Source organism: Eutrigla gurnardus, assembly GCF_963514095.1.
Source record: "Eutrigla gurnardus genome assembly, chromosome: 4".
Taxonomy (NCBI): Eukaryota; Metazoa; Chordata; class Actinopteri; order Perciformes; family Triglidae; genus Eutrigla; species Eutrigla gurnardus.
In genome coordinates, this window is record NC_139918.1 from 20,116,017 (window position 1) to 20,129,896 (window position 13,880).

The following is a 13,880-nucleotide window of genomic DNA, read 5'->3' on the forward strand; positions in this document are numbered from 1 at the left end:
CCATCATAAAAAAAAAAAAAATCCTCCAGTCATTTTGATGCTCATTATCTAGTCGTTTTGACTAAAGGCTGCAACAGATTTGAGCTGTCACGTGAATGCCACACATAAATGAATTAAAGGGGCGTTGGGGAATGGCTGTTTGCATATGGAACGGTTTCTCTGTAAGGGCAGTCAATTAGTGCGCTAGCTCCTTTCACCAGCCGCCCGGCCTTTGATTGCAATCATTCGGCACTTACTCTCCGTTTCCTCAATTTGTCTGCGATCTCTGCCACTTCATTTACTTAATCAGAGCCAATGTTGAAGCTATTAGCCACCTATTCTCGGGAGCTGACAAAGTGAGACAGTCTCCAGGGTGGGAAAGGAGCCAGACTGGAAGTCAAACAGAAACTTTCCTGAGCCTAAATAACCTTTTCAGTTCAACGACAATGAATTTGAAAAACGATGGATTGTAAGATTACCCAATAAACCAGGTGAGTCATATACAAGCAGCACTAAACTGTCCCTAAGCTCTTGGAAGGACACAGAACAGTTTACAGACAGATTATTGGGTGTATTCGGTTTGGTTTCAGCATTTCCAAGTAAACGGCCAAATCAGTGTTTCCCCAGGAGCTTGTTTATCGGACATTTTGGTCCTGCTGTTTCCTGCCAAGTTAGAGATTGGATGCCAGAAGAAGAGTCAAAACAAATTCACTTGGCCCCGCTGGCATCAGTATGATGGATTTATCTTCACTCTTTGCAGTAATGTTGCAGTTCACTAAACCCATCCCCAGTAAGCAGTTGTCATTAGCTTGGCAACTGTAACTGGGCACAACAGGTCTGTCAAGCTTTTTTGAAAGCATTTTACATGGCATCAAGAGAGACACCTGGCATATAAAGAGCAAGAGTGTATTGGATTAATTAAACGGTGTATTTTAGGGCACTAACATAAGAGCATGTCCAGTTCTATCCGCAGTGGAAAAGATAATGTGGTTTTATTTCCAAGGTCAAAAAGCATGCATACTAAATAATTTAGCAGGGTTGCAGGTTAAATTAAAAAGGTGCTAAATCAATCATGAAGAGCACGTCTATGTTTGAGAGATCGCCACCAAATGGTCCTCAACATGGTGACGTCTGAGACAGCTGGGAGCTGCTAATGGAGCCAACCCTAGGAACAGTGCAAGCAACGCCAAAAAAGTGCTGACAGAACAAACAGTATTATCCTGGCAAAGTCATGGTCACCATTATCAGCAGTAACCGCTGTATGTGCAAAGTGCAGTGAAGAAAGCAGTTAAACTAGGTATGTGAGAACAACAGTCTGATCAAGATCAAATATGCTAGTTGTTATTTCAGGTGTCAAAATCAATGTTTAATGACTAGAGCTGAGACGCATGTTTTTTTTCTACCTCTGTCTGAAATCAAGGACCCATTAATAAAACAAATATACAAAGCTGGAAGCTCCTTGCAAACCATGACACATTTCCCATGATCCAAACTAATCCAAGCGAGTGACTTAGAAGTGTTCAAAGTTTGAAGATGATGTTTTGTATGAACAACCCCAAAATCACTAGACTAGACAATATCCCTGTCTGGTTAAAGCTGAGTGTTAAATTAATGTGTATATTCCTGACCTGTGTGAGGTCACAGTGACATTGACCTTTGACGCCCAACATCAAATCAGTTCCTCCATGAGTCCATGTGGAAATTTCTGTAAAATTTGACAAAAAATACACACAGGAATCCCCGGGGAGATATTGCATTCACGTCGTAAGCATGATTGCAGTTGGAACAATCCAGAAGATTCTTTTAATTCGTGTTTTTGTCAGAAAATACTACGTGTGCTGGTCTATATTTGCACCCGTTAACTTTCAGGACCCGAGCACTGACAAAGTGGATGCTTTGCCTGCCGTTCTACCACCGCCGCCGACACGTGGAGGTGAGAGGATCCGATCATCGCTGCTTCAATTGTTTGAGATTTCCAATCAATCCAATGAGCAGGGATAACAAAGAGTTTGGTCTTGTTCTTCTTCTACAGCCTCTCCTCCATCAACTGTAGAAATAGAAATATTATTCAAGAGATGTTTTTCCTCCCACTACCCTCCTCCTCTTTGAACTTCTCTCTCTCGTAGGGGAAATTCGAATGTGTCGTGGCAGCAGAAGTCAAAAAACCTCCATGTTGGAGCACATTGTGTCATTGCTCATGAAAGTCTTATATCTCATCCTCGCTCTCTTTCCCTCCAGGTGAGTGGGATCAATTCGTCGATGAGCAGGAAACGTGAGCAGCGAGTGTTATTCATGGTGGTGATCATGGTGATCTGCTACCTGATGTGCTGGCTGCCGTACGGCATCATGGCCCTGCTGGCCACCTTTGGGCCACCGGGCCTGGTCACGCCAGTGGCGAGCATCATCCCCTCAGTCCTGGCCAAGACGAGCACGGTCATGAATCCAGTCATCTATGTCTTCATGAATAAACAGGTGAGAATGGGGGGGTTGTGGTTGGGGGTCAATGCCTTTTATCTTTGGCTTCAGCAGCTGGAGGTCATCGTACCAGTCCAATCATCTCCACAGTTTCACGGTGGTTTGAGATAATGGAAATGAGTCATTATATTATTAATCACAACAGATGTTATTCCAGTGCCTTCTTGACACTGAATAATCTAAATGATGTACCCGTGTATGGCTGATGAATAAGAAGATGTTTTTCCACATTTTGAATCCAGCATTTATTACAGATTTGAGGAAATTGGGAATCAAGTCTCGTCACAGGGTCCAATATCCAGTAACACAACAACAATTCAATAAGAAGAGAGAAGTGTCAATGCCTGGGTCCTCCTGCATTTTGGTGTATCTCAGGTCACATTGGACAATCAAATATATTCTGTAATCACCTAACAGGGCTCCAGAGTGCGACCAAAATCAGTGAAGTGCAACATAAAATGTTCCTTGGTCGCACTGGTGCGCGTTTAGCTGGTCTGTTTATGTGTGTAGCGTAAAGGTTTTTTGCCTACCAGCATACAGCGAAGAATAAATACCACAGTCTGAGACAATCAGAGGCAGGGTAGGGGCGGGCCTTCCTCTCTGATTGGCTCTGACCCCGGTAGCTGAATGTTGGTGGGAAAATGGAGGGTGTGAGGTGAGGTGAGGGTGTGACAACGATGAAGAGAACTGTACAGCACAGACACAACATCATCGGCGGGGTTAACCACCTGTCTCCCCTCGCACCGTAAGATGCGGGCTGGTCTCATTAGGCAGCAAGCCGGTGTCGCGAAGCGGGCCGTTCGGTGGGTAATAGTTTTAAGAACCGGTCGTTTGATTCGGTCTCCTGTTCACCTCCCCCCAGTGTCTCAGCATCAGGCAGCCACAAACCGAAGCAGTGAGGTGTCAGACATGATAACAACATCTCACACTGCTTAACATATCACCCAAGAAGAGCATTTTCAGCTTATTTTGAAACAATTGAGGTCATTTTGATTTATTGTTTGTGTTGAGATTTAAATGACACATTTTTACATTTATTTAAAAAACAAAACTTTCTTACTGTTTATAGTCATTTACAGCATGTGTTAAGAAATTACCATCGTCTATTGGAACTGTAAAGAAAAGGTGTAAAATGTGTATTATTGCTGCAGTGTGAGGCGCATTGAAGAAGACCACAGGGGATATTTGCAATGTCATGAAGGCACCCATCGCCTGAAGTGATTGATAATTAGTTTCACAGTGGGTCTCAATTAACCTTGGCCCATGCCCACTCCAGACATTGTGATGAATCACTTAAACAGTTATTATCTTTAATTGGGAGCTCCTATTTTTAACCTGTTGTTAAAAGTGGCCTGGGAATATTATTGCGTATACCTGCTCTACTACTATATTTAATTCTAAGTTACCTGTGTGGAGGTAATAACGCTGCTAAATGAGCATGTGACTCTACGTTCATTTCACATTAGGTGTTCACATAAGTATTAGCACTATAACTGCTGTGCGTTCTCCATGTCAAGCTTCTGTGTCCTGCTTTCTAGCCATTTGCTGGTTTAAGTGAAGATGGTTCTGGTTAGCCCCGATGTTAGCAACAACTCCAACAGCTCCAGCTCAGGCACACTTAAGGTGGGCTGACCTTTAAGGTGGACAAGCACTATTTTGCTTTATGCTTGTTTTTCTCATCTTATTTTATTCTTGATTTTTTTTAACCGTTTAACTAAAAGCATTAAACAGTCAAAATGCATGAAATGTTTAATGTTAATTTTTAACATCCATAACAAGCAACAAAGCCGAACACACATTTTAAGACACTTTTATTAAAAAAGATTGATCAGATTTGACTGACAGTGATAAAACCCATCAAGTGCCATTCAGTTTTGATAAAGATGGCTAAATTCCGATTGGCGTATGGAAACACACAACATCACCTAGCAAGAGTCATTAGATTTATGAAAACAATCCAGCTGAAAAACCCTGACCAGTGTTGCAAAGTCTTTTCAAATGAAAGTAACAAACAGCACTAGATCCAAAAGTTGTTGAATCACTTTTAACGAAGTGTTAATGTAGGTTCCCATTATTTACAGCAAGGAGCCCATTAAGAAAATGCGCTTTCAGGCCTTTAAATGCTTGGTCAGATGAGCCTGAAAGTGTGATAGAGCGGTGTAAGTAGCACTGCAAACATCTGTCACAAATTGAAGGGAAGAGATAAACTTTTTTGAGCCATCAGCTTCTAAACTAGACAGTGTTGGCCATGCTCACTTCGTTTGGCTGGAGGGCCAGAGAGACACACAGGATGAAAGCCGAAAGGCAGTCAGAGTGGGGAAGTGAACTCCAACATCAGACATGTTTCATCAGTCGTTATAGTGTTATTCCACTAGTGGCAAACATGTGAAGAACCACATCTGATTATCAAGTAGATGTACATACATGCATACACACTGAATTATTGATTACAGACTGGAGGGCACAAAGTCTTTGTATGCAAATAATTAATCACAGCAGACCTTTAAAGTAGTGTCACATTCATTGCCCAACTCAGACTTGTTTGTGTTATTTAATTAAATCCACAGAATGATGGAAACAAGCATGTTTTTATTGAAGCATTCAGTTGGAGGCTCTAAAAACAGAAAGAAAAAAAAAACATTTACATTTAAGGCAAGACAGAGTTCAAGTGTCCAGAACAGTGGTTGAAAAGCGTCAGAGATTTCTCATCTGAAAATTCAATTTGGCTATTTCCAGCAGAGGCCATTGATGAATTCAAATCAGATTCAATATGATACGTTGATCTGTACTGCTAAAATCAAGCAAATTAACCAATCAATCAAATCAGGTTTATTATTGTATAATTGATAGTTCAACATTTTTTTTAATTAGATCGGGATTTCCCGGTTGTTGTGTTTAAAGCATCATCAATTCACTGTAGAGCATTAAACATAAAAGCTACAGTTCACTGCTGGAGCAGCTACAACAACCGAGTCCTGAAAGGGAGGTTGAGATAAATGAGAGGGGAAACCAGCTGATTAAAATACAAATTCTGTTACATAAAATGACTTTTTTTTTTCCAAACAGAGGCTGTGATTTGGGGTCGAGTTTTTTTTAAAGTGGTCACAACTCAAAAAGGTTGTGAGCCCCTGTATGAACCTTATAGCTGTCATTGTATAGCTTGCTTATGTGTTAAGCCTGCATTCATGATTGAAACTGAATTTCCAATTTATGAATATTTAACCAGAGATTCACTGCAGCAATTATTTCCACAATCCCTCAGGGATGGATGCACTCTGTATGCTTTGTGTCTGTGTTTATACAGCCACTTTTCCAAGTGTGTGATAAAAGCAGCTACTTGTAATTCCCAAGGGGGAAGTTGACACATACAATTTTCCCCGTTGACAGATTGTATTTACAGAACATGACATTAACGCAGCAGCAGGACTTAGGTACCTTATGCCGCAACACTTTAAATAATGGCTAATCTAAATTTGATTTTGGGATTGACTGCTGGAGACGTCCTGGCTGTCTCGGAGTGTTTTAGAGAGCACCACTGAGCTCTATGGAGAAGCAATCCATTTGAACAGAATCCAGCCACTGAAAAACTAGAATAAGTGCCTTATTTTAAATAACATTTTTTATAACAATTTTTGACAGCTTCTTATTTGATGCTATAAAAGCGAAGACAAGACTTTATTCACTGCTTGTTGTTTTTCTTTTTGTTTAATACATGTAATGCCTATTACTTTGTTCAGTGGTCTGGAACGTAACTCCGAACACTTTGTCAAGTCCCTCTCTCTAGTAAAGTCTTTTTACAAAACGTATACACTTGAGATTTAAGATGTTCCCTTCTGAAGCAGTTCATCACGGCAAGAAAAAATAATAGTAGATAACCAGCGGATTGCCCTCCACTCCCACTGCGGCAGACTGATAAAACTTTTCTCCTCAGTGTAATCTTCATCACCCCATTCTGTTCTCTTAAATGAAACACAAACTGCTGTGTAAGGTTGTAGAAACGATTCTCTTCAGACACAAGGATTTCATGTACTACACAGAGAATTATATACAGCGCTGTATATTGGATAGTAAATCTTATCATAGCTTCCAAAGCAAATCAAGCGTAGTACTGTGAATTGGAAGTTTAAACTTGCTGCAAAGAGTTAGCGTCAAAAGTTATTTTATTGTGAAGTTGGAGATCCACAATAACTGCATCCTGTTCCAGATGTTGCAGCAGCATCTGGATGCAAACGAGAGCCTCCACAGCACTCATGTCTGTTTCATCTCACACTTGCTTCCTACTCAAGCCCTCGCTGCAGCTAACTGATCTTACTGGGACATTTTAGCCCGCACATCATCGACTTCTTGACAAGGTGAAAGAGCGGAAAGTGGGAGAGAGGGACGCCCAATGTCCTGTATGTCATTTTCAGTCTTCAATTCCTCCCAGCCCGTTACTATGGAAACTGTGAGTTGAGGCGAGTTGAAGACTAAAAATGCTGTACAGATACAAGTAGCAGCTGGTGTGGGATTGTCCCATCAACAACGAAAGACTCACTCGAGAGGTGGATGTCAGCAATGTGGATGGAAAAACCCAGGAATTATGGGTAAGTTTACATTGAATCATCTTTTTATCTCATCTGAATACATGCTGGTGTGTACTGTATGTTTGCTTTGCTAGAGTAGAAACTTATTTTGTAGTAGATGACCTTACAAAATAGTGTCAAATATATATTATATACCAATAGGACTTAGTTCTGAGAGTTTGCTGCTAGCACTTCTGTTCTGGAAACTGTTCAGGGATCCTGTTATTGTAAATATACTAAGGAAAGCCATACATCCTCTGAATGTCCTCGGCTTCCATTTGTGGTTGTAAGATTTCATGAGGCTGCGCTTTCCTGAGATAACACAACGGGTCATTTCATACAGTGACCTCAACTTTCCAACAAAGAGCCTCACAATGAGAAAATGCTACTTGGGACTAACATCACACATGAATACAATTGGGTTAATTGGATCCACAAGAGTCTCAGCCGTCCACCCATACCCAAATAGCAAAATGCAATTCCAAGACCTCATTTTACAGAAATATTTAAATACACCATTTATAGCATATAGTTGAAAATACAAATACAAAAAAATGTAAAAATATTGCCCAAATATTTTTTGGCTCAAAACTGCATGGGGTTGGCATTAAGTGGGCATGTCTATAAAGGGAGACTCACGGGCCCATGGAACCCATTTTCATTCAAATATCTGAAGTGAGTGGTCAAGGAATCCCTGTGAAAATTGCCATGCCAGTTGTTCCTAGCCAAAATTTAGCCTGACTTTTGGAGCATTATTGAACCCCGATGAGCCACCATGACATAGTAGATACCAATGAGCTCCAAAATAACCTCTTGATGCACCTGAAATCTGTGCACCCTTCCAGAATATAAATGACGATCAGTCTCGTTAACAACGTGTCAAACAAACTGACGGGGTGGTTTAGTAGCTGTGAACAACAGACAGTTTGAGAGGCTCTGTGGTTTTCCAAGTGGGCTACCCCTTCATTGCTTAAATAATTGAGTTGCTTATAGTCTACCTCTTGTCTGCATTCACATTAATTCCTGACATACCCTTCACTCACACCACAATTAGGGTCCCAAGCTTAGCACCACCACCACAGGTGATTTGCTTGTAGTAGTGAGAGTTCTCCCAATGGGGCGTTTGTTTGCTGTTATGCAGGTGGCAATTTTGAATTCTGCTTTAAATTGACTTCCTGTGCTCAGAGAAAATCCCCAGGCGGTGAACTTTACCACAAGATGATTAAAACATTAATTTTGGCAAATCAGGGGGGAATCTACAGTTGGTGAACTGTAGGTGTTGAGAAACACACAGAGCTAGTAAATAAAAACATAATTGTATGTGTACGGTTGCTCTGTGTTTGGACAGGAAGAAGAAATTGTTTAGTGTAGTTCATTTGTGGTTGCAAAACTGTTCCGTTAATGTTACCGTGAAGCAAGAGCTACTGCTGATTTCATCCATGCTGTAGTGAAACACAATATTTGTGTTGGTACTTTCATAGTTTTATTGATTTTCGTGTGCATTACTTGCTTGCAAAGCATCTAGCTTTTAGGTGGTGAGGTTGTGGTAAAGTAGTAGTAACAGGTGATCCTAAAATAAACTCAATGTTGAGAAGCTACAAAAGAACATATGTTTTTATTATTATATCTTTCCATCTATGATCTGTAACCACTTATCAAAAGGGTCCTGGGGGGCTGGAGCTGATCCCAGCGGACATAGGCTGAAGGCAGGGTTCACAGGTCGCAAGGCTATCACAGGGTCGACACAGAGACACACAACCATCGATGCTCACGAATCTGTCCTTCATGTCTTTCATCACCATCAAGAAGAACCAACTTTTTGGTCACTGGGGAGCTGCGGATTTAATCATTTCAGAATCACCTCACTCCTTCAGGCCACTTCAAACAGGAACTTGGATAGATAAGTTTCCTGGAAAAAAATAACCACAGGAAACTGATCTGTGAAGAAGCATTTAGTCAAAATGGCTCTTCCCTGTCACAGAAATGAGATGGTGCAGGATAGTCCCAGCCATTGATTGTAGAGTGGAGATGATTAATACACACAATATAGAGCACACTGCAGCCTTTTGCTGAATTGAAAACAGATGATTGTCATTCTGTTCATAAGTTCCTGTGCGATGGTCATTATGTTCCCTGCTTCATATTCTGTCTGCAATCGTCGAATGAAGTAGTTTGTGATGCTACACTGCAATGCAGTATATATATCCCAAACATCTTCTTGTAAGAGTCAACTACAACAATTGTGAACGGCTGCAAAAAATATTGTTGTCCAAAGTGAGATAGAACAAAAATCCAGTGCTTTAAAGAATTGATGAGCACCATATTGCCTGAGATGATGCCTGGCATTTGACCTTCTTCCACCATAGAGCATCAGCCGGGATCACAGAAAGCATCGCCCGAACCTGACGTGACCAGTCTGAGATGACCCTTCCTGTGTCATCTCCGACCGCCCTCTCTCTGAGATACTCCATCAGCGCATCTTGCTACTTCCATCTCCCCTGTCATGCTATATCTATTTATCTGTCATTGCCTTCACCTTTCTCTTGACCTCAGCCTTGATGCCCCTCTGCCTTAACTAACTCCATCCCCTACTATTCTTTCTGTTGCCTCCTTCTCCTTCTCATCAAACTGTCAAACGCTCGTAACTGTGTTGTTTGGACAGCTGAGGGGAGTGGGGAGCGTGCATCAGCGCCACAGAGAGGTGCCGATTGTCTCGCTTCTTTATATCCCTCTGCTAGCCCTCGCTTTGGATGACCTATAGGTTACACACAGACTGACAAAGGAGACACACATGTTGCTCATAGATCCATCGTGAGGAGAATGTTATGGTGATGCCTGGAGGCATTTCTCTGTCTCTCCCCGTCTGCACTTCCTCATGGCTGGCAAGCGTTTGACAGACAGCATCATGCGAGAGAAGTTCAATGTTGAGTCAAATGACTACAAAACTCTCACCAGAGTTTGTAGTGAGTGATTCGGTTATTTAACAAGGACACAGCTGGTGATATTCTAAACATCTGTTATTTTCAACAAATCCAAAAGACCAAAACCAGCCATGCGTTAGTTCAAGTTTTAGCAATTACTCTAAACAGCAGTTTCCCAAAACTGCTGGGCACTGTAGTTTTTAGCCAACGTTTCTGAATGGAGTAGCACATCGCCTAGCGCAGCAGTTCTTTTAATTTTCGACGACAATGGAGCTCTATGGCACAGATGATTATATTGGGGTAATGGTTTACACAGGCACTTGTTAGTGGGACTGCGATGATAATATAGAAATATGTAATATTACCAGCCACATTCTGACAAACTAATGAGAACTAAAGAAGCAAACTAAGAGAGAGAGAGAGAGAGAGAGAGAGAGAGAGAGAGAGAGAGAGAGAGAGAGAGAGAGAGAGAGAGAGAGAGAGGGCACAGTGGTGGTAGAGCAAGCTAGAGAGTGAATGAAGAGAGGGACCGGAGGCGCACTGGATCACTCGAGTCTGACCCGTGGCTCTATGCTACACGTCAATCCCTCGCTCTCACCCTTTCACTCTACACTGTCCTCTCAATCATCAAAAGTGGGGTTACACAGGGAATCCAAATGTTTGGAAGAGAAAATATAAGGACCACAAACTTCTGGTGTTTTTACTTAAGTGTGATTGAGTGGGATTTTATTTTTTTGTAAATTGCATATTATACCTTTAAAGTGTTGTGATTAATCTATGTATGCATCGACCCTGTACTGTCTATCTCTGTCACTACATATATTTTTGGTCGGTTTAAATGCTTCACATGTGTGCATTTGAATTTTGTTGTGTTTCCACTCTAACCAGATGGTGTCAAGGAGTTTCATCATATTTTGCACTCATGAGAAAATGTAGTAGACTATAAGTATACCTGAAACTATAAGTATACTAAGTATACTACGTTTACTCAAGATTGGCGTCTTCAGAGTCCACATTAACAGGAGTGGAGGAAGAGAACGTGAAAACAGCGGTCCAGTGACTGTCTGTGTTGCGAATATGTCCTGGACGTGGTCGGAGAATGCCTGGAATTTAAAATAGAGCCAAATACCCTGAATGCATTGTTATGCTTTCAACCGGCTGCTGGGGTCCTCAATTATTCAGAATCTTCCTACCTGTCCATCAGCAGATACCTGGACTTTGAGTCGGGTAACATGGGGCCTCGGTGATGTGCAGAGGTTGGTGTTAAACAGGAGTTCTGAATTAAATCATAATCCTGAGACTTCCAGATCCATTTCTTGGAATGAAAAATGTATCCGGGGGGGTCCTTTATCCTACCCTGACAGATGGTGTGTACATTTCAATATGTTCCCTCTGTGCCTTGGAGACAGCCCTTCCTTTCATTCTACAAAGATTTTTCATGCATTCCAATTCTTAAGCACTGGTAAGAAAACATCTTTTGTGGAGGTGTAATCCTGTAAAGGTTTGTGTGAAATCACTGAATCAATGTTGCCAATATGCATTTAATGTGAAATGTCTTGTTATCTGGACTGGGTGGAAAATCACAGAGAAATCTTGCAAAGTAGAATATCAACTAAAACAAAACTCACTTTGTGGTTGTTCATCAGCATGTGAACGATGTAGAATGTTGCATAACGAAAAGCTACTTGCTAAATCTTGCTACTGATGAAAAGGTCACAACTCAGTTAGAACTTTCTAGCTTACTATTTTACTATAATTACTTAAGAAAAACGAAGTATATAATAACGTATATAATCAAGAAAAGGTCATTAAAAAGGTAAGGTAAAGTATTTTCATATATGATACGTTGGGGGTGGGGTGACCACCTCAAAAGCCAGCCCACCACAACACTGCATCGCTACAATCATGGCTATAAAGTGACTGATCATTTAATATTCCCTCCCTCTCTCTGTGTGTGTCTCTCAACGACACACAGCGAGTACCAGCAAACAGACAAATCCGTGGACTGAAGGGAGCAGGTGGTGGTGGCAGACTGGCAGTTGAATAAAATCATGTGATTATAAACTAGAGATGTCTACTGTTAACTCAGCTGGACACACACACAAACGCTTTGTTGCGCTGGGTGCACACCGGCCCCGTCACACACACTGGGCTCGGCGTCATGGAGCTCCCCATAGCGTCCCGCTCAGAGCTTATTAAAGAGCAGGCTTGAAAGCAGACAAACGAGTGATGAATACATTTCAATTCCGAATTGATGAGTCATCTGATCGCCTCTTCTAGGCAGAGGCAACTGATCAAATTATTTGGAACATCAGCTAATTGTGAATGAATATGAGCTTTTCGGTGGCTGCTCCCTCTGCTCGTTACCTGATCCAAATGCAGCAATAAACTTCTGCAAAGCCAACAGAAAATTAAATAAAAATACAATTACAACACAAAACATTGAAACTAATTTGAAATGCAGCGGTAAAAGTCATTGAGTCACAGGAGCGCTGGAATAAAAAAAAAAGTGCCTCTTGTATGTCCTCTCAATTTGCGCAGCCCCCCAAAGCAAAATGACTTTTTTTCTGAGATCTTCTAAATTAACAGAAATTACAAGTCACCGTGTTAATGCAGCGACATTACACAATGAAAACTCAAACACGATTTGAAATTCTGGTATGTAATACATAAAGTATCTTAACATATATGTTAACTGAAAAGATCAGGCAATGTAGTTGTGTCTGGAAGGTTGTTGATTAAATTCCTGAACCACCAAGATAAAGCTGAATGGCTTAACGTGAATTTAAAAAAGGTCAGTCCTACGATTTAAGCAATTAAGAAAACACGGAATAAAATATGAGAGCAAAACAATGAGCCTAGTTTTTATCATTTCTTCCTGCGTGGTTTCTTGACTAAGGGACAGTATATTTCTAATGACATGTTTGTGTTATATGCTTGCCCCAGTTTTACAGATGTTTCCAAGCCCTGCTGCATTGCCAGACTCCTCGACGAGGCTCCAGCATTAAGAGCTCCTCCAAGGTCGTGACCAAGCCCATGAGGGGTGTAGCAGTCGCTGGTCCTCGCCGCACCGACGACTTTCTATTTATGGTCGTCTCTCTGGGTCAACCGGTCAACACCATGCCACAACTGGGCCCCTCAGTGGAACCAACCATTGATGTCACCAAAGGCCCCTCTTCGGACGTCAACCAACCTGTCGTACTATCACTAGTGGCCCACTTTGATGGCTGATGATTGGCTACAACCATGAAACCCCAAAGTCCCCAGGCAAGAAGTCATTAATGATGAAGAGGCACTGTTACTGAGGCTTGCAACCTGCCAGTCCAGGTGGATTTAACGCAGCTCTTTACCCCAGCTAGAAGACACGATGGACCGGTTACAAAGGCAAATTCTGGACTGCCTCTGGATAATGTTAATCCAATGAAGTTGTGACTCTGCGTTACTCTGCAGAGAAAAAGTTTGGATCGGTCTTGCTAGGAATGGACATGGAATGGGCATTTAAATGAGCATTACGATTTTAAGAGAAAGTACTGTCAGACTTTTATGGGAATAGAAGAGGAATTATGGAGGTCATTGGCCTAACAAATGTGTTAAGAGACCAGGAAGAGGGACAATATTTATTTTTGTATTGACTGGTTACTGACTGTGGTTTAAGGGGGGGTATAAAAACACAAGTTGTTTATTACCCCTAGCATTTTGAAGTCTCTTTTGGAGTGAACAAGATTAAAAAGACGAAAGAGACCAGAGTAATGGGAAAGTACCAATAATGATTTTGAAGTTGTAGTCTTTTTAGCTGTCATTTTCATTTAATTCATCACTCGTCACTTTGAAATGCATGCAAGTATTTTTCAATTTAGTGGTTTAATAAATGGTTTCTTGGAAGTAGCATAGCTAGCATGCTAGCGAGATTCAAGTCTTGTCAGGAATAACACTTCAGGAATAA

The 13,880-nt window shown here is 41.3% G+C and overlaps 1 protein-coding gene across 1 annotated transcript in view; it reads left to right on the top strand.

Moving 5' to 3' along the window:
* LOC311011993 (vertebrate ancient opsin-like) overlaps positions 1-13,490 on the top strand; it is a gene marked incomplete at its 5' end in the record, with an annotated part of 44,776 nt that extends 31,286 nt beyond the window's left edge. Inside the window, 2 exons of the mRNA XM_084007252.1 lie at positions 2,218-2,451; positions 12,884-13,490. Coding sequence (XP_083863378.1) covers positions 2,218-2,451; positions 12,884-13,168 — 519 coding nt within the window. The 3' untranslated portion in view covers positions 13,169-13,490. The remainder of the gene's footprint in view (positions 1-2,217; positions 2,452-12,883) is intronic.
* Positions 13,491-13,880: the final 390 nt, after the last annotated feature.